The 21,284-nt window shown below is 39.8% G+C and overlaps 2 protein-coding genes across 5 annotated transcripts in view; both read left to right on the top strand.

Moving 5' to 3' along the window:
- LOC119474418 overlaps positions 1 to 21,284 on the top strand; it is an 813,351-nt gene that overhangs the window by 246,424 nt on the left and 545,643 nt on the right. The gene's annotated exons all lie outside the window — the stretch shown is intronic.
- LOC119504365 (gephyrin-like) overlaps positions 18,024 to 21,284 on the top strand; it is a 43,877-nt gene continuing 40,616 nt past the window's right edge. For 2 of the 4 annotated variants that reach the window (XM_037796448.1, XM_037796450.1), the window contains exon 1: positions 18,024 to 18,202. In XM_037796448.1, the coding sequence (XP_037652376.1) occupies positions 18,139 to 18,202 (64 nt within the window). In that variant the 5' untranslated portion in view covers positions 18,024 to 18,138. The remainder of the gene's footprint in view (positions 18,203 to 21,284) is intronic. The other 2 variants (XM_037796449.1, XM_037796451.1) reach the window with 1 other exon arrangement.

The raw sequence follows: 21,284 nt of genomic DNA, 5'->3' as shown, positions 1-21,284 counted from the left end.
TCCTATTGGCTGTGCTCATGTTGGTCATGTGACCGAAACTTGGCGTTCCTTCACCAGATTTCACAATGGCTGCGGCGTCACAAACTTTCTCATTTTACAGCTAAACCGTGCACTACAAGATGATTCTGAAAACATCTGAGGAGAGAAATAGGCATTAACGTAACAGAATATTGATTCATATTTGATCAGCGCTGCCTAGTTTGACCGTTTGGTCGGAGTTCGCAAGTGATTGACAGATGGCTCTCATAGACGGCAGCTGGACATCAGACCTCAGATCAGCTCTTACTGCTTGTTTTCCTCCGGTCTGTGAAATCTTGCAGATGCCATTAGGAGCACCGGAGGACACCGGAGGACACAGAGGCACATGATTTTTTTCAGGTTACCTGTTTCATATACTACTGTCACGATATAGCGACCTTTTTATAAAAGTAACTTTTTTTAATCATATTTGCTCCAATCTCGCCTACTTCAGCTTTAAAGACGCAATCAAAAATGTAATAAACTAATCCTAGACAATGTAACTATAAACTGTTACTACCCAACCCTGGCTACACCCACTAACCTTCTTGACTAAAAGTCTACTGGCTGCATTATGTTTATAATGTTTATATCATTTGAAGCACTAAGTGCTTTGCAGAGGAACAAAAGCGAAAAAGCAGTGACAAGACACAGGGAGCCATAAACACAACAGCATAAAGGAAAGATATCCTCTGGGAAACTGAAGACAGAGGATGTTATATTTGTGTTTCATGTGACATTAAAATTCCTCTCTGCATTTATGAAGAACACAAAGATATTTTGTGCCTCCGGAGGCCCCCCGAGGGTCAGTTGCCTGCTTTGAGGGTAAACCAGCCTGACTATTTATACCAGATTTTCATATGTGTTTTGTCCCACATAATTACATTACTGTTCCTTGTGAATTATTTATAAGTTCCCCATACATGCACATGACGATAATAGTGTAGCAAAGGTTTCAGCTCCACCGTAAGTTCCCTCAAACCCATGAATTCATACCCCCAGGGTTATTAATAAGAGCATCATTACTCTACCCTGTAATTATTGTATAAGTGCAGTGAATTATAAAAATAAATAATTATACCATCATTGGATAACTGTAATCTAAGGCATTGCATTTTTATTCTAAACCTTTCATTGCAATTCACACAACTAGTCTCTGACTGTGCTCTCATTCCTGCAGCTCCACCACAGTTCACACACACCCAAAGCAAACGTTGCTCCCTCGCTTGCTTTTTAAATTTATTCACATAAAATTAATTAACTTATAGTATGACGTTCTCGCTCAAAAATTCAACTTCATGTTATGACTTTAATGTTGTAAAACTTTTTCCTGTAAAATTACAACATCCTCATAGTCGGTGTACAATATTTTTTTTTTTTGTAAAATTATAACTATATCTCACACTGTTATGACTATTTATAGTAGAATTACAACCTTATCAAGTAATGTTTTTAATTTTTCTCATAAAATGGCAACTACAAAAAACTAAAATATAAAAACAAATAATACAATATATACAGTTAATTATATACATAGTGTATACTTAATGACCTTACATAGTGTGTATACCTATACACGTATACACATTGAAAGTTTATACAGTATGTACAACGTCAGTGTAACATGAGTTTTATAGTTAGAAATTATATTGATTAGATGATATTGATAGTTTATAGATTATAGTGCAAGACTTTGGTTTATAGTGGGAATAAGGGTAGTGCAAAAAAGCAGCGGTATGGTAATGTGCAAAACCAGCATTACAGAAAGTTCCATGTAATTTATTTATGGTGCAGTGCGGAGGATGAGGTGGAGTTGAGGAAAGAAGCTGCTCTGTAATCTGGAGGTACGGCAGCAGGGTAAACAGGCTGTTGTTGGGGTTTGGATCGTCTTTTAGTATCCTTTGAGCTCTGCACGGGCACCTTGTCTCACCAGTATCACTGATGCTTGGTAGATGAGTACCAATGATGTTCTGTGCGATATTAATCCTCGGCTGCAGAGCCCCCCCATCATGAGCTGTGCACAAACCATGTTTTCAGTCAGGATGCTTTCTATTGCTTGGCATGGGAATTTTTTAACTTCTTAAGTTTCCGTAAGTGATACAGACATTTTTTAGTTTTCTTAACCATTCGTGTAATGTTTACTATAGTCCCTGCAACTAAAGTTATCTCTGAGGGGAGTGAACACTGACTGTCCAAAAGTAAATATGTGTTATAATATTCACATATATCTGATATTTGCACAGCCTTTTAAAGGTCCCATATCGTGCTCATTTTCAGGTTCATACTTGTATTTTGTGTTTCTACTAGAACATGTTTACATGCTGTAATGTTAAAAAAAAAACTTTATTTTCCTCATACTGTCTGTCTGAATATACCTGTATTCACCCTCTGTCTGAAACGCTCCATTTTAGTGCATTTCAATGGAATTGCAATGGAATTGCGTTGCTAGGCAACAGCTTTGGTCCATGTTTACTTCCTGTCAGCTGATGTTATTCACATACACTGCAACAGGAAATAAACTGGGACACATTTAGAATGTTTACATTTTAAAAATGTGTAATGGTCCATATATTGTATATTTGTGACATTACAAATGTACAGAAATCCTAACGGCTTGTTTCAAATGCACAATTTCTGAATACGGATGTGTGTATTCCTCCGTATATTGAGCGTTTTGATAGTTTAACAGTATTTATACAGCACTTAAAACTGCTTTATAATATAAAAGACATGAAAATCTAATTGTTTACAATATGGGACCTTTAAATAAAGGTCTCATTAGCTAGCTCTACCCAGTGTAGGAAGGCCATTAAGGCTGGGTGTAGTTGGATAGGTGACTGATTGGGATAGTGTGGAGCATGTTTAATGTGCCTTTTCTTTCTGTGTGAACATGGTTATATTCCTCTGTGGTAGTGCTCTGCTGCTGCTGCTGACTGTAATTATGATCACGTGTATTATGATTGGCCTCAACACTGTAACAAGTGTAAAACAACCAATTGAAAGATAAATTATGTGGCCATTGTTAACAAGGCAGGTTGCTCATTTAATCATGTAAAATAGTTGTCAGTGTCGGATTTTGTGAGTTTGGTTTTAAAACTCAAGGGCGTCACACAGGCTGACACAGACAGGACTGTGTCTGACTCCAGCTAAACTATCTACACAAACCAAGGTGTCTTTAGCAAATGATACCTCAATGCTTACTTGAAGAGTTTTTTCCCCATAAAACTTGAATGAATAAATCATCTTGACCCATATTAGCTTACTGTAACTGTAAGTTTCAAAGGCCATATTGGTGTATGGTGTATATGTATTGGTGTATTGTGGTAAATGTATTATGATGTGTATTTTGTTGTATTTCCATATTTGTAGTGTATTGTGGATTTATGATACCGGCTGAGGAGGTGGAGTTGCAGCCATCTTCGACTCAAGCCTATTAATCAACCCTAAACTAAACTAGACTATAACTCATTCTTAATTCTAGTCTTTCACACCCAACCCGGAAAACACTACAGCCAATTCTATTTGTTATAGTGTACCGCACTCCAGGCCCATACTCTGAATTTATATCTGAATTGAGTTTTTATCAAGTTTAGTCCTGAAAACAGTTAAAGTAATATTGTAGGTGATTTTAATATTCATGTGTACTTCGATAATGATAGCCTTAGTACTAAGTTTATCTCTTAATTAGATTCAATTGGCTTCTATCAGAACGTATATAAACCCACTCACTGTTTTAAACACACCCTCGACCTTCTTCTGGCATGTGGCATTGATTTAATTGTCTTTCCACAGAACTCTCTTTTATTAGAACATTATTTAATAACTTTTGAATTTGTATTATACTCTTATACTAGACTACACACCATCAGACAAAAGTTTGTACACTAGATGTCTATGTGATAGTGTTGTAGCTAAATTTAAGGAATGCATTTAATTCAATGCCATGTCTCAATATAACAGAGGGCTCCTGTGCTAACTTTAGTCCCACCCAAATTGATCATGTTGTAGATAGTGCTACAGGCTCACTGCGAGTCACACTCGATTCTGTTGCCCCTCTAAAAAAGAAGTTAATTATAGCTGCTGTGCAGCTGTGGGTCGGGGCGGGCATTTTGAGGAGGAAGAAGAAGAAGATGATGAGGAATATGAAAAAAGGAAGACAAATTAGAAGTACAGGATTTTCCATCATCAGCCGGGTCACAAAGAGAGTTAAGGACAGGCCTTCAGTACATTGCTATAGTCATGATAGACAGAGCTTTATTCTGTCTAGCTGGCATTAATGTCATAATCACTGGTTGAAAAATCAGCATTATCATGATGTTGAACAAATGAACTAAATTACATATACTACCAAATAGGCTAGAAATGATTGAGAAGTATCATAAACCACCAAACAGAATACAGTAAGTTAGTGATTTCAGTGTTTTAAGTGAAATCAGGCTGATTAATCATCATTTTATGATGTCTGAAGGTTGGCAAACATCTATAAATGTGTCAAATTGAGAAGTTGACTGCTAAACCTTTTGAAAAAAAAAAAACATCGGGGGTTGAGGAGTGATGACCTCTGACCCCTGCGGTGGATAACTTCACAGAAGGCCTACTCATAAAATGCACTGACTTCACTGGTACCTAATCTCCCTCCAAACTAAATTGAAAAGCTGACGGCCCCTCAATATGATTTGATCAATACCACGCTGGCAGATTGATTTGTTGACTATGTAATGTCAAAGGACTGATATATTCCATAGGTTGTGTAGCTACGTAATGTAGTCAACAATGAACAACAGCTATGAAACTGAACATTAGCTTGATAATGTTGTTGAATGTGAAGTTATTTGGTAGCCTACTCTGAAACGGTGAATTGGTAACGTGTGGTGGGGACCTCTGCTGGAAAGGACCACAAAGGTGATTTCCACATATAATAAATTAGGCTTTTAATTCATGCTGCACAACTAAATAGTTAATCACACACTTTTTAGATAAATAAGTACAGTACATTATCTTAATCAGAATTTGCCAGGCTCTGCATTTTGCCCATGCCTGGAGAAATAACAAAAAGGAATGTGTACCTTTGTGTCTGTTAAGAGCTAGATCATAGACCATTGTGAACATATTCACTGCTGAATAATTGTGAAATAATCTTATTCAAATAAGCTACAGTAGCCTTCTATCATCCTTTCTAAGTATCTGGCTCCAACTGGACTCCAGTCTGGAGCATGAAATAGGCTACTGGTCCTATGGCACACTCTACTGGGTGAAAACGGAACTACATCACATTAACTATGTTACAGCAATGCGTTATAGTTCTGCTCATACAGATTACATAATAAAGGCAACATATACATGCAATAATGACACACAGGGTGCAGAATGATTGGTTATTCTCTTTTCATCTCTCTTTGGTTATACTTTTCAAAATGTATTAAACTGCAGTTTATTGTAATTTACATAATATATATATATATATATATATATATATATATATACCAGGTGATGAGCTGCTAAGTGAATACCACAGACAGCAGAAACCTTATATGACAGTGAAGAGGAAGAGGAGCAGACAACATGGAAGGACAAGCCCTGTACCACCGTTAGATAGAGGAAGTGGCTGATATCAAGAAGACCTACCAATGGCTGGAAAACGCTGGACTGGCAGACAGCACAGAAGCACTAATCATGGCAGCACGAGAACAGGCCAGAATGTACCATAGTAGATCAGACCAGGATCTACCATAGTAGATCAGACCCAAGGTGCAGGCTGTGCAAAGATGCCCCTGAGACGGTCCAGCACATAGTAGCAGGGTGTAAGATGCAAGCTGGATCAGCATACATGGAGAGGCACAACCAAGTGGCTGGGATAGTGTGCAGGAATATCTGTACCCAGTACGGACTAGAAGCACCCAAATCCCAATGGGACATACCACCGACGGTGGTTGAGAACAACAGGGCTAAGGTCCTGTGGGACTTCAGATTCCAGACTGACAAGCAGCTGCTGGCTAACCAACCGGACATCGTGTTGGTTGACAAACAGCAGAAGAGGGCAGTGGTGATAAATGTGGCGATACCAGCTGACAGCAACATCAGGAAGAAGGAACATGAAAAGGTTGAGAAGTATCAAGAGTTGAAAGAACAGCTGGAACAAATGTGGGAGGTCAAAGCCGACGTGGTCCCCGTGGTAGTAGGAGCACTCGGGGCTGTGACCCCCAAACTGGGAGAGTGGCTCCAGCAGATTCCAGGAACGACATCTGAAGCCTCAGTCCAGAAGAGCGCAGTCCTAGGAACAGCTAAGATACTGCGCAGAACCCTCAAACTCCCAGGCCTCTGGCAGAGGACCCGAGCTTGAGGAAGACACAGATAGCACCCCACGAGGGTGAGAGGGAGGTTTTTCTTTTTAAATATATATATATTTATATATAGACGCGTTAATAAGGCATTCACACAAAATCGCTTTAATGCCACTAATTTCTTTAACGCTTTAACACAACTTGTGATTTTTAGGTTGTTGTGGCTCAGTTTTAAAGCTAGAGTGAAAATACTAGCATCATATGAAACTAGAAAACCTGAGGAATCCAATCATGCTAGATTGAAGGAGGTTAAATAAAGCTCCAAATTTTGAATCTTGTCGAGGAAAAACTGGCATGGCCATTTTTAAAGGGGTCCCTTGACCTCTGACCTCAAGATATGTCAATGAAAATGGGTTCTATGGGTACCCTCGAGCCTTTACAATAATAAATATATACATTTGTATACAGCAGCATATTTGCCCACTCCCATGTTGATAAGAGTATTAAATACTTGACAAATCTCCCTTTAAGGTACATTTTGACAGGACAAAAAAATGTGCAATTAATCTGTGATTAAAGCTGGAGTAGGCGAGATTGGAGCAAATATGATTAAAGAAAGTTATTTTTATAAAACGGTCGCTATATCCTGACAGTAGCACATGAAACAGGTAACCTGAAAAAAATCATGTGCCTCTGTGTTCTCCGGTGCTCCTATCAGCATCTGCAAGATTTCACAGACCGGAGGAAAACATGCAGTGAGAGCTGATCTGAGGTCTGCTGTCCATGAGAGCCAGCTGTCAATCACTCGTGAACTCTGATCAAACGGTCAAACTAGGCAGCGCTGATCAAATATGAATCAATATTATGTTACGTTAATGCCTATTTCTCTCCGCAAATGTTTTCAGAAACATCTTGTAGTGTACGGTTTAGCTGTCAAATGAGAACGTTTGTGACGCCGCCGCCATTGAAAAATCTGTGGAAGGAATGCCAAGTTCCGGTCACATGACCGGAGCATAGCCAATAGGAACGCTCTCTCTCTGAAATGACCTGTGATTGGTCAAAGTGTCCCGTCACAGGCTAGATTTTTTGAAGCCTGAAAACAGAGCCATGAGGAGGTGCAGAAGTCTAGTTTTCTCTCAGAACACTTGAATTACAATATGCTGAAAGGTTATTATGGAATTTTTGCCCAATGATGACAAAAATATACTGCCTACTGCTGCTTTAATCGCGATTAAACATTTTAAAAGATTGACAACCCTTACAGAACAAGGCAAAAGTGAGCATGGCTCACATACCCCCACTCACTGCTTGACCCCTACTAAAGTAGGGCCAATGGTTTTGCCCTTTTGGAACTAATGGGCATTAACTAATTAACTAATGGGCACCCTGGACTTCTGACCCCCAAAAGGCACAACCAGACCACACTGTCAACCATCATACCAAGTTTGAAGTTCCTAAGTTAAATAGTTTCTACTCCGGAAACAAAAGTGTGACACGCGAACGGACGGAAGGACGGAAGTACGCCCGACTACGTTGTCGCGGGGGTATAATTAAGTGTTCATATAATTTGGCCTGTTCACCCACCTGCTGTCCATCCTTTTTCAATGGGATTCCTAAGAAGTGCCTTTGGAAGATGGCCATGACGCCACATTGCTGGCTGATAGAGTACGGTCTAGACCTGCTCTATATGAAAAGTGTCCCGAGATAACTTCTGTTATGATTTGACGCTATATAAATACCTTGATATGAATCCATTGCTCTCAGAACATGTTGCTTGAAAGCATCTTCTGTCGGAGGGAGTTGTACCGCAACACGTTCTCATCCCAACTCGTGTTATACGTACGGACGCTTTGTCAGACCCCTCGGCGTCACTTTTTGGTCGCAATAAACACGTGCTTGACGTTGTGAATTAAACAAAAACACATGCCTAGGTTTAAGACAGAACATCATGGTTGGGCTTAAAATTATTATGTTTGTACAGTGAAAAGTGAGATGCCGCTGTGAACACGAAGAGTCGATTGTAACGTGGAAGTGAAACTTAACACACGGGATACGACCAGCGGTCTCCTGGATGGCAGCCTTGTGTTTTGTTGGACCCATCCACCTCCTCACCAAACTTCCTCATCAGCTCATCAAGGCTCGTGCATGGACTCCTGTTCTCTTTTGTCCTTAATGATGGAGGGCATATTTTCTTACTACAGGCAATTCCTCTTCCAAGCTGTCAGGTAGACAATCACAGAATTGAACTCCAAGTTTCTTTGAAATAGCAGATTGGGTACATATATTTCATTGCATTTGATGAAGAATGTGACTGTGCAAGGTGTATCAGATCAACACTTATCTAGTGTCAGCCTCCTCCTGGTTACTGTATCAGTCTACTAAGCTTTCTACCTGTGACTGGCTGACCATCTTGACCTCCTCACCATTTTCAAAGCCTCCTGCCTTCTCTGAAGAGATTCTCTGTGGTCCTGTATCCATTTTGCTCCCACTGCACTTTCTTTAGTTTGAAACATTTGCTTTTCTTTTAATAATGTATGTAGGTCTCTTGAGTTGAACTGGGACTCTTTGTGTCCTTTAAAACTCAATTATTTTATTGTTGGGGAATGGTTGTATCAAATACTTTTTTCATACATAAAAAAGCACCCCATAGTAAGGGTGTGAGATTATTATTATTTATCTACTACCATTATCCTGATCCTGTGCTTAAATAATAAACATTATCAATGTTCAGTTTCATAACTGTTGTTCATTATTGACTACATTACGTAGCATACATAACATATGGAATGTATCAGTCCTGTCACATTACACAGTCAACAAATCAATCTGCCAACGTTCCAGATCATATTGAGGGGCCGTCAGCTTATCAATTTAGTTTGGAGGAAGATTCGGTATCGGTGAAGTCAGTGCATTTCATGTGGGCCTTCTGTGAAGTTACCCACCGCAGGGGTCAGAGGTCATCACTCCTCTTTTTTTAGAGTTCAGCAGGCAAATTCTCAATATTTACGCATTTATAGATGAAAAGTCAAGTCAATAATCACGGTCAATGATAAATAAGTATGGTTGATCACCTTCAGACATCATAGCCTAAAATGATGATTAATCAGCCTGAGTTCACTTCAACACTGAAATCACTAACTTCCCGTATTCTGTTTGGTGGTTTATGATGCTTCTCAATCATTTCTAGTCTATTTGGTAGTATATGTAATTTAGTTAATTTGTTCCACATCATGATAATGCTGATTTTTCAACTAGTGATTATGACATTAATGCCAGCTAGACAGAATAAAGCTCTGTCTGTCATGACTATAGATCTGTACTGAAGGTCTTTCCTTTACTCTGGTGACTCTCTTTACAGCCGTCTGAAGACAGCAGGTATCCGTTATATCTTCATATATATGCAGAGCTGAAAAAAGGTAAGCTTGCACCTTGAGGAGCTGTGATGCTGGTCGAACACAAGTGCCAGGGAGAAGACTTTAAGCATTTTAATGACTTAAATATTGAAACACAAGTGAGTGACATCTATGGATGAATGAGTGAATGCTGTCCACCGATGGCAAGCGAGCAACAAGGGTATAAACGAGCTTCCAGCAGGCCAATGAAGTTTGCTGGTGAGGTGAACAAGTCTTCAGAGGATGACAGTATCCATGACAATAGCTGTCCCCTGGACCTTTGCTCTGAAAGAAATACACAGATGTCTCCATAGGTGTTTTAAGTACCCCAAAATGATAAAGAAACTATGTTTGCCTGTTTGTTCATCGGCTAATAAGGTTATTTTGAAATAAAATCACATCAGCTGTATTAACCCTCCTATTGTCTTCCCGTCGACCGTGCAACTTTTGTCTTCCCAGGTCAAAATGTATTAAGCATACAATATAAATTATCACCCAGTTCTGTGTTACACCTTTTTGGCCAACTTCATTCCAACTCATTACTACAAGTTTTACACTTTTTGGGGGGAATTTAAGGTTAATAAACCTAATTTTGGTGAAATTCTACCTAATCTTTGATTTTAAAAAAGCAGAAATGATTAATTATTTTGACTATAGTTATCGAAGGAAATTAATGTTGATGGATTATCAAAGACGGGTATATGTAAAATTTTAGTTAGAATATTGTTTTGAAACCATTTAATTTTTTTTTAATGGCAGCACATAATGACACCTGTGGTCCTCAAAATTGACCCGGGAAGACCACAGATGCTATAAATTAGAATAAAACACCCATAATTCAACGAAAGTAGTGGTCATTAATTGTTTTTGCAAAGACCATAGTAGGGAACCATTCATGTTATTTTGGGGTAATTACATGAAAGAAATATTTATGATATAGTGATTTTTGAAAACGGGTCAAATTTGACCCGAGGACAACAGGAAGGTTAAGTGATGCAGAAGTCATCACTCTATCTTCCCTGAAACGTCCAGATTTGTGTTGTATATATACATGCGTCCGTTTCCAACACACAGAACAAACTGTGTAGAATAATTAATCAAAATGACACGTTTGATGTGCACATAAGCACAGAGGCGTTCTGTGGTTATTTTACAACAGTCTGATGCTGGTTGAACAAAATGTAATTGTAGCTCAGCAGTGACATCATCACTCCAGATACTGCAAATTTAACAGATACCTGGTGTCTTCAGATGGCTGTGAAGAGAGTCACCAGAGTAAAGGAGAGGCCTTCAGTACAGTACTATTGTCATGACAAACAGAGCTTTATTCTGTCTAGCTGGCATTAATGCCATACTCACTGGTTGCAGCATTATCATGATGTAGAACAAATTACTAAATGACATATACTACCAGATAGGCTAGAAATGATTGAGAGGCATCATAAACAACCAAACAGAATACAGTAAGTTAGTGATTTCCGTTTTCTAAGTGATCTCAGGCTGATTAGTCATCATTTTAGGCTATGATGTCTGAAGGTTGACAAACATGCTGATCAACTATCAATGCTGTAAAACTGCTTTTGAGTACATTAGGCTGTTGATCTCTCTCTTTGAGTCTTTTAGATTAATTTGCAAGCTGAAAAAGTGTTTGGAGTTCTCGTGAAGATGAATGAACAACTCAACTCTTTTTCTGGGTATTTAAATGGCTAGCTGAAATTGGTCTTTTACCATAACAATTCATAGTGACAGTACACAAGGAGAAATAGAATATCAATTAAATGCACAATTACATTCTTATGTAGACGAATATTTTAAAAAAAAAAAAGATTACACAGGTGTGTTGAATACTCGATTCTGATTGGTCAGTCACGGCGTTCTGCAGTCTGTAATTTCTTTATTGCAGACCGTTGCCGTTGTCGGACTCTGGCGGGTCGTTTTTGTGTAAAAATATTGATTTCTTCAGTAAGTAGCCTTGTAATAAGCGGGATAATATACAGCTAGCCGGTCATTGTTGTGAAATAATCCCCTTCAGCGAACCCCGACCATGCCGCGTCGGGGTGCAGCATCGCCCTGACGGGGATTCTTTCACAACAATGACTTTACATTATCCCTCACATAATATATCTACAGAGCCTTTAGAAAGGTGCCTAATAAAAGTGGCTTTTCCTGGGAAAAAAAATTATATTAATATATATATATTTTTTATTAATTCACAATCACTATATATATATATATATAATGATCGTGAATTAATCATTTAAAAAAATGTTGGCGGGTCCGAAATTAATGTTTTGTTTATCTCTGTGGAAGACGTTTGGTTCCCACTTCTAACAAGGCTTGTGAGTCAATAATAAAACGACGTTGGTATCACGTGGTATCTCTGGGTCGTCAGTTAGTGTGGAAAAAACTGATAAATGGCTGAAATTGACAGTAAGTGCCTGGCAACAACTTGTTGTGAAGTAAATGCAATGGAACAGGGGAGGGAGAATGCGACATATAGTGGCTGAATGTTATTGTAGCGGTGCACAGAATGATGTCCCACAGGCTCAGTCTGGTGCTACACATTTATTTAAGATGTTCTGCAAAATGTAAAATAATGCTTTAGGTTGACAATCGCTACACAGTGTATTCTGCTTCTATCTTGTACACAGAGATTCTCATTATCTCACTTATTCACAAGAACAGTAACAAAATGCCAGAAATGCACAAAATCAAAGATTACACCAGCTCTAAACTCATTAGAGGGTAATATATTGAAATACTTCCTGTTTAAATAACCTTAGCTCAGCAGCATAACACCATATTTCTTATATTTCTTAATAAGCAGTAAACAACAACATAAACAATAGTCATAGCAAAAGGCTAATATGAGCAACGGGAGGGCTCCCTAACATGAGGGCTCATTGTCAAAGCTCCCAGTGCCCCGCGCTACTACTAATGTTACTACCATGGCGGTATTAGCTGCTGGATAACTGGCTAAATTGAAGCAGCAAAACAGACGCTAACACACGCTAAACATTCACTGAACTGAACACAGTGTCACCGAAGTACAGTGTAAACATTACCCTAACACAGAATTGCTAAATAACATCACCAGCTTACCTGCAAAATGTAAAATAATGCTTTAGGTTGACATCGCTACACAGTGTATTCTACTTCTATCTTGTACACAGAGATTCTCGTTATCTCACTTATTCACGCGAGACTTACCTGTGACGCTCCCTTTCACATACACGGCTTCTGTAGCAACACTGCCACCTACTGGCGATCTACTGGCACAACACCCTAATAATGACACTGGCAATAAATAACACTGTACCCTAAATTATAACCACATTGAACTCTTTCTTCTTATAAACACATATGAACATGACAAACTCTCTTCACTTGCATTACACCCAAGAAATGGTTCTGTTTTATAACCTACACATGACTGATTGTGCCACATTATCAATGTTATCAATTAGGTATAGTAAAGGACCCATAATTACAATTACACTCACTACAATGTTGTTGTTTTTTTATTTCAAAATTTGTATTAGTGAATACCAAGCCAAAGACACCATAAATACACACATACCCACAAAAAAAGATATTGTGAAAAAAAACTCTCTAAAAGTACAGAATATGTCAGAATACGTTTCATTTAAGTAGTCCAATTAAATTGGAATTCATTACTCATGTAGTTCTTTATCCATATAATGTTCATTAAGTCCCAAAATCCACACAAATGTAACACAATTGTTTAAATTACAATTGTATTCCCTTCTCATATCTTTGATTTTCATAATTATCAAACAAGTACCATCCTAATCATATGTCACACATTAGCCCGTTTGTGATTCAGTTCACACTGAAGATAATGACGTCAGCAGTTTCGTTGGAATTGTTTTTATTTTTGGGCCTTTAAAAACTCTTTTCATTCGGACATTACAGGTCAAAAGGAGGTTGTGCCTCAGCTCACTGGTGGAGCACGATGTCCCACATACACAGCAGCCACCTCCTTCACTTTCTCCCTTAGCAGTGACTTTCTGCATTGGTGACAACTGAATGTATGTTGTGTTCAACTCTCCAGCATGCTGATTTTACAGTGAGTCACAATGTTCTGTCACACATCCATCACATGATACATACTTTAGTTCCTCCTCCCGAGGCACATGACAATACTGTCCCCCAACTGTTCCTCACCGAGGGAGTTTTTGGATCCCCTGAAAAGAACTATAATTACCATGTTGCAGTTGTATGTAAGTTGCAGTTTACATCCATGTCTGTCCTAAATGACTTCACTTCATCATTTTATCCTGTGAGAAATTTGTGTGAAATTGTCATAATTAGTATATGACTTATTGAGTTATGGCCAAAATAACGTGTTCTGTGAGGTCAAAGTGACCTTTGAGAACCAACATCTAATCATTCATTCTCTAATCAAATCTTCATCCTTCAGTCCAAGTGGATGTTTGTGGCAAATTTGAAGGAATTCCCTCCAGGCGTTCCAGAGATATTGCGTTCACGAGAATGGGACGGACATGAGGTCACAGTGATCTTTGACCACCAAAATCTAATCAGTTCATCCTTTAGTCCGGGTGGATGTTTGTGCCAAATTTGGAGGAATTCCCTCCAAGCATTCCTGAGATATCACATTCAAGAGATTGGACCGGACGTACATACAGATAGACGGACGGACAAACCGAAACCATAAAGATGCCGCGGAGGCATGATAAAAGGAAGCGATGACTGACAATCCAGCTAACAGCCACAACCTGCTGTCACATACTGTATTTCCATCCCCATCACCACTGATGGATTTGGGTAATTGCCCCCTCTGGTGTCCCCATGTAAAAAAAAAAAAAAACTGCAAACATGCCCTCTTGGATGCCCCTATGCTAAATAAAACATGATAAATTAACCTCTATAGTGGCTCAATGTGCATGAAAAAGTGTACTCTAGTGTGCCCTTCCAGTGGAGAAATGTGATAAAGTGTCATCGAGGGCAGTGGTTCCTAACCTATTTTCCTTGAAGACCCCCCCCCCTCCAGTTGTATCTGAGAAAAGCTGAGCCGCCGTCCATGTTTTCTGACGTCAACGCCCTTAAAAAAAATTACAAATCCTCGAACAAAATCCTCAATTTGAATAAAGTGATTCAGTGTTTAAATGAGTCAACTTTCTTTAATGAATATAACTTGTCAGTTTCGTCAACATAAATAAAGTGATGACGTCCTGACACATTCGCCAAGAGAATACAGATGCATAATATGATATTTTTTTTTGTTTACTATAGTATTAGAGACAAAACTGATTTTGTGTTATTGTGGTTAAATAAATGTAATGTAATATTTGTTAGATTGTTGCTTGACTGCCCTGTTAATACAGGTGCAGGCCTGATTTTGTTTGATGTTGTTTCTGAAAGGCTAAACTCCAACAAATATGGATTGAAGCAGAATCTTTTGTTAGTTAAAAAATGTGAATTTTTGAAATGTTTGCATCTATCTTTTTTCAATACATTTTTACTCTTTGACATAACAACGCTCTGGAATTATTGGAATGTTTGGATCACACGAGTCAGAAACAATCCTACACAGCCATCGCTGGAATCTAATTCTACAAATAGTATAATACTAATAATATTAGTGTAGACTGATCTGCAGCTGTGCAGAAATAGTGGGTTCAAACCGAATGTGGCATACGAGGTAGCAAAAAAAAGATATTTTTTAAAATAGTTTTATATACAGACTTTTGTATGAATTATCCAGTAAGTGTGTTACTATGATTTTAATTATACATGTGCAAATCTAATTTTGACAACCGCAGAGCAGACAAATCCTGGTGCACCCCCTGTGATCTTTGACCTAAGGGGGGCCTGGACCCAAGATTTGGAACCATTGTTCTAGGGTGCCCTTCAAGTGGAGAAAATGTGATACAGGGCCCTCTAGCATGCCATTCCAGTGGAGAAAATAGGGCCCTATAGGTAGTGATGATACGTGCTGTGCCGAGGCTTCAGAGCGTGTCAAGTAATCCAGGAAGTTTTTTGTGAAGCGAGTATCGAGGCTTGTATTTATATATATATATATAAACTGGAAAAACAAAGTTCGGAAACTTGTGTTTGGTGGATTATTTCTCTGTTGTTACAATGCTAATTGGCATTGTATTTTACATCGTTGGAAAGCCTGTTTATTTACCTTCCCAATGATGTCCAACTTGTAAGGATCATGCATTTGTGGGATGAGCAGCACAGCTGATTGTGTGGGTAGCGCCCAAGAAAAATTTGCCAAAATGCTCCGTCAATGGTAAACAGTGTATTCTCCTGTTGGTATTGACTCTTGTTTTGAGTTGTTTGGTGGATTGGATGATTGAACTCTCTATCAGTAACAAGGAACAAACAAGACATATTGGCAATTTTACACTTTATTCATTTAATACACCGTCAGGAGCCTCAGTAGCGGTGGAAGATCCATACGCAGCCACAACAGCCTGGCACCTCCTCCTCATGCTGGTCACCAACCTGGTCACACGTTGCTGAGGGATGGCGTTCCATTTCTCAACCAGGATTCGTTGCAGGTCAGCCAACAAGGTTGTGTTGGTCACTCTAACACGTACAGCACGCCCAAGCTGATCCCACAAGTGTTGAATTGGGTTGAGGTCTGGACTCTTGGCAGGCCGTTCCATTCTCTCTACTCCCACATTGTGGAGGTAGTCTGTGATAACCCTGGCTCTGTGGGGGTGAGCATTGTTTCTTGGAGGATGAAGTTACGTCCCAGATTGTGGAGATATGGGATCGCCACTGGCTGCAGAATCTCATCCCGATATCTCCCTGCATTGAGATGGCCTTCAATGATGACAAGCCTTGTTTTGCCAGTGAGGGAGATGCCGCCCCTCACCATGACACTGCCCCCACCAAAAGCTGTTACTCGATTGGTTCAACAATCAGCATAGCGTTCTCCACGTCGTCTCCATACTTTGACCCTGCCATCCAGCTTTCGCAGACAGAACCTGGACTCTTCACTGAAAATGACATTCCCCCACATGTTCAGGTTCCATTGTCTGTGTTGTCGACACAAGCGCAAATGGGCCTGATGGTGAAGGGCAGTCATTGCAGGCTTCCTGGTAGCCTTATGAGAATACACTGTTTACCATTGGCAGAGCATTATAGCAAATTTTTCTTGGGTACTACCCACATAAGCAGCTGTGCTGCTCATCCCACAAATGCATGATCCTTACAAGTTGGACATCATTGCGAAGGTAAATAAACAGGCTTTCCAACGATGTAAAATACAATGCCACTTAGTATTGTAACAACAGAGAAATAATCCACCAAACACAAGTTTCCAAACTTTGTTTTTCCAGTATATATATATATACATATATATATAAACTGTATATATATTTATATATATTTTTTTTTACAGTGAAGACATTTTACTGCTGGTGTTATTACACTTTGCCCTACCAACATCTACAAATAGACTACATTTGTTACAAAATGGAGCACAAACTGATGACTGACCAGACACTATATTTGGTCAATATAACATTTCACACACAGGTCACCTTAACTCTTATTTGGGGGATTCACAAAGAGTGTTGATGTCCTATTGTATGTTTTTAGAGGCGGCCCTAAAATCTTCACTTATTAGTTGGAGGACACTTCCACGGAAGGACACACACACACACATAGAGTCGTCCTCCAGAGGTGCAGCAGCAGCAGCCTATAGAGCAAATCGTTTTTTTTGTTTGATGTTGTTTTTGAAAGGCTAAACGCCAACAAATATGGATTGAAGCAAAATCTTTTATTCGTTAAAAAATGTGAATTTTTGAAATGTTTACATCTATCTTATTTTTCAATAAATTTTGACTTTTGGACATAACAATGCTCTGGAGTTATTGGAATGTTTGGATCACACGAGTCAGAAACAATCCCACACAGCCACCGCTGGAATCTAATTCTACAAATAGTATAATACTAATAATATTAGTGTAGCTTGATCTTTATGAGATATATATATATATATATATATATATATATGTATATATATATATATATATATATATATATATATATATATTTTTTTTTTTTTTTACGGTGAAGACATTTTACTACTGGTGTTATTACACTTCTACTACCAACATCTACAAATAGACTAAATGTGTTACAAAATGGAGCACAAGACTATATTTGGTCAATATAACATTTCACACACAGGTCATCTTAACTCTTATTTGGGGGATTCACAAAGAGTGTTGATGTCATAGTGTGTTTTTTAATCTTCACTTATTAGTTGGAGGACACTTCCACGGAAGGACACGCACACGCACACACACACACACACACACACACAGGGAGAGTCGTCCTCCAGAGGTGCAGCAGCAGCAGCAGCAGCAGCCCGCACACCACCACCACCACCACACTGTGTGTATGTATGTGCCGGCACAGTGCAGACAGAGGTTGTAAACATGGCGGCGGACGGGATGGTGCTCACCAACCACGACCATCAGACCCGAGTGGGCATCCTGACGGGTGAGCAGACCGTTTGATAAAATGAGATTAAATGCTTCTCGGTAGTGCAGCTCGGTGGCTGTTTCACCGTCGGTCGCCTGTGCACGTCGGTGTCACGATACGAGCTGTCTCCGCTGCTACGAGCTAGCTGCCGTTAGCTGCCGTTAGCCTGCATGCTAAGCTAATAAGCTAACCGGTTGGGTTGGCTGTCATTGCTCTAACGTTAGCTCAGTTAACGTTAGCTGCCTGACAGCTCGGACAGATGTGGGATTCGCTTTGTAACGACGTTATTAGCGTTTATGTCGTGAAGTTTATAACATATATGTGTTCATGTGAAGACTGGCTGTCATGTTCAGTGTTGTACTAGACAGCTACTCGACATATTGTAGTGATATTTTAATCAGCGTCAAGTTAGACAGCAGGAAGAAGAGCGCCCGGCGAAGACTTTCAAAATTAGAGCGCTATACTTTGGCGAGTAACTGCTGCAATGAGTTTTTAACTAAGACTGGCGCTTTTATTTTGAAAGCAGAACCACCATTCTTCCGGTTTAGCGGTGCTGTGTGTCTCCAGCTTGACGCAAAGCAGCGTTACATTCTCCAGCAGTGTAGCGGTGCTGAGCCTACATCAGCTGCATTATTCATGTCCCCTTTGCAGATCCGATATGTTGGAGGGTGCTCTTCATTAACATCTCTTTTATGGTTTCCTTTGACGGCCATTTCATTTGGGGCATTTTGTCTGTTATTTTTTTAATTGAACTCAGAAATGTGCATTTATTAATGATCAATCGTGCTATTAAAAGCTCCTAAAGAAGGCAAGGCGCACTGCCAAAGCGAGATGATGAATCCTGTTGTTTTAGCAGCTTCTCTAATTAGCTCAGCTGATGTTGTGCCTGAGTCGTGCATGAGGAGGACTGGGACCAGTAGATCCAGTCGTGTGACAGCCACCAGTCACCAGTAGCCCCGCTGCCTGCTCACCAAGGCAGGGGGAGACGTGAGAGTAATGTTAAGAGGATGCGCCCCAGCAGCTGGCTGGGAAGTCTGTCGTGGTTTTGATGAGCTAGCATCTCGGCTAACAGCAGCTAACCCTGCTGTCCATACAGCTGACAACCACAACCTCCTGTCACATGCTAACACACGTTCCCAGCCCATTCATGTGGTGTATGTGTGTGGAATATGTGCTCTGTGTGGTTTTACACCAGATGTTTTAATTGAGGAGTTGAGGTTAGGTCAAGTTTAGGGTCAAATATGGGGTTTAACAAATTTGACTTAAGACATTTATGGTAAATGGACTTGGACTTGCATTTATATAGCGCTTTTCTAGTCTTCCGACCACTCAAAGCGCTTTACACTACATGTCAGCATTCACACACCGATGGCAGAGGCTGCTAAGGTGCCCACTTTGCCCATCAGGATCTAATGTAAATTCTCATTCACACACCGATGGCTATGCCTTCGGGAGCAATTTGGGGCAAGTGTCTTGCTCAAGGACACATCGATGTGTGACCCGGAGCAGCCGGTATCGAACCGCCGATTGGTGGGCGACTTGCTCTACCATCTTAGCCATAGCCGCCCCATATATTTATGTAACCTATATGGAGCAAACAGTGTCGAAAATATAAAATAATATTGACAATGAACAAATATGATCCATTGGTTCTTCTAGCCAAAGCCTCATAGGCTGATTATTAAATCAGCATTAGGGAAACCAAATAATATGAGATTTGCCTCCTGTGATTACTGGGCAGAAGGAGCCAGGTTAAAGCTACACACTGGTGTGCTAAATTTAGCTGAGATAATTTTGGAAATACTTCAAACACACTAGGCCATGGCTTTACCCATGGGTGCCGTGTCCTAAGGGAAAACTAGGCTACTTAAGGAAGTGGCGAAATTCAACATTTTTAGTATTGTCAACAAATTCTATTAAAAGACCCAAACCAACAAAGAAATGATCCCACACTCTTAGAAATAAAAGTGCTAACTAGAACTGTATAGGGTTCTTCGGCTTGTCCTCTGATTGTCCTTTTATAAAGTTTTCACCTGGAGCCCTTTCAGAGGGTTCTACCCAACATAAAGGGTTATACCTTGAACTATCTGTGAAAGGTCCAACCGAGAACCCCCTATGAGAGGTTCTACAGAGAACCCAAAGAACGTATTGCCAAGAAGTGAAAGCCAATTGGTCGTTCCGTTGCAACATCAGCGCCCAGCAGCAAAGCTACGCTTCCGCCATTTTGGACTGAAAGCGACTACCGGACGCCAGTAAAACGGTCGCCTAAAAAGTTAAATAATTTCTATTTTACTGTCATATTCTACTGAAATAGCCTGTGCTGAACAATGAAATATAAATATAATAAGCGTTTTCAGTCCAAAATGGCGGCAGCGGCTGTCAAAAAAAAAAAACATAGCAGTTTTGTGTCTTTACTTCTATACTCCTTTGAAGAACCCTTCTATAGTGTAATGGTTTCACCCAGAACATTTTCACCTTCTCAGGATGCTAACAAAAAAACACTTTCATATTCCAAAGGTTTCATCTAGAACCCTAAAGGGCATTTCACACAGGACACGGTTTGCGCTGCACTTGCTGCTGGGTTCAGCGCACTGAACGGCGTTCTGCGCAGCGCTGAGCGAGCGGCGCACTCTGCACACTCTTTACTCAAAGCAGCAAAACGCCGTCATGGTGCGGCGCAAGCCAATGGAAATAATGGGTTCCAGAGCACAGTGCTGCTGTTGCTGTGTTCTGTCTGAAAGGGCGTTGAAGGGCCAGAACTGATGTGGTGCAGCGTAACCCACAACAATCATGGTCCACAATCACAGTTTTTGGAGGGATGTGGGCGTTCCCTTTTAACACCCTTGAGGAACTGTTTCTTCCACAAAGGGTTCTTTGGATGAAAATGGTTCTTAATGGAACCCTTTGTCTTACAAAGAGCCCTGGAAAAAACATTTCTTCAAAAAATGGTTCTTCTGAAGCAAATGGTTCTTGGTAGAACCTCAGCCCTTAAGGAAGAACCCGTTTGGAACCCTTATTTCTAACAAGTATTGTGTATGTATCCAAAGCCTGATATATCTTATTCTTCCAAAGACTCACATATAAGCAACAGTGGGTGCAC

The sequence above is a fragment of the Sebastes umbrosus genome, chromosome 16 (assembly GCF_015220745.1).
Source record: "Sebastes umbrosus isolate fSebUmb1 chromosome 16, fSebUmb1.pri, whole genome shotgun sequence".
Lineage (NCBI taxonomy): Eukaryota > Metazoa > Chordata > Actinopteri > Perciformes > Sebastidae > Sebastes > Sebastes umbrosus.
Note: the sequence above shows the minus strand (reverse complement) of the source record. Positions and strands in the feature narration are given on the sequence as shown.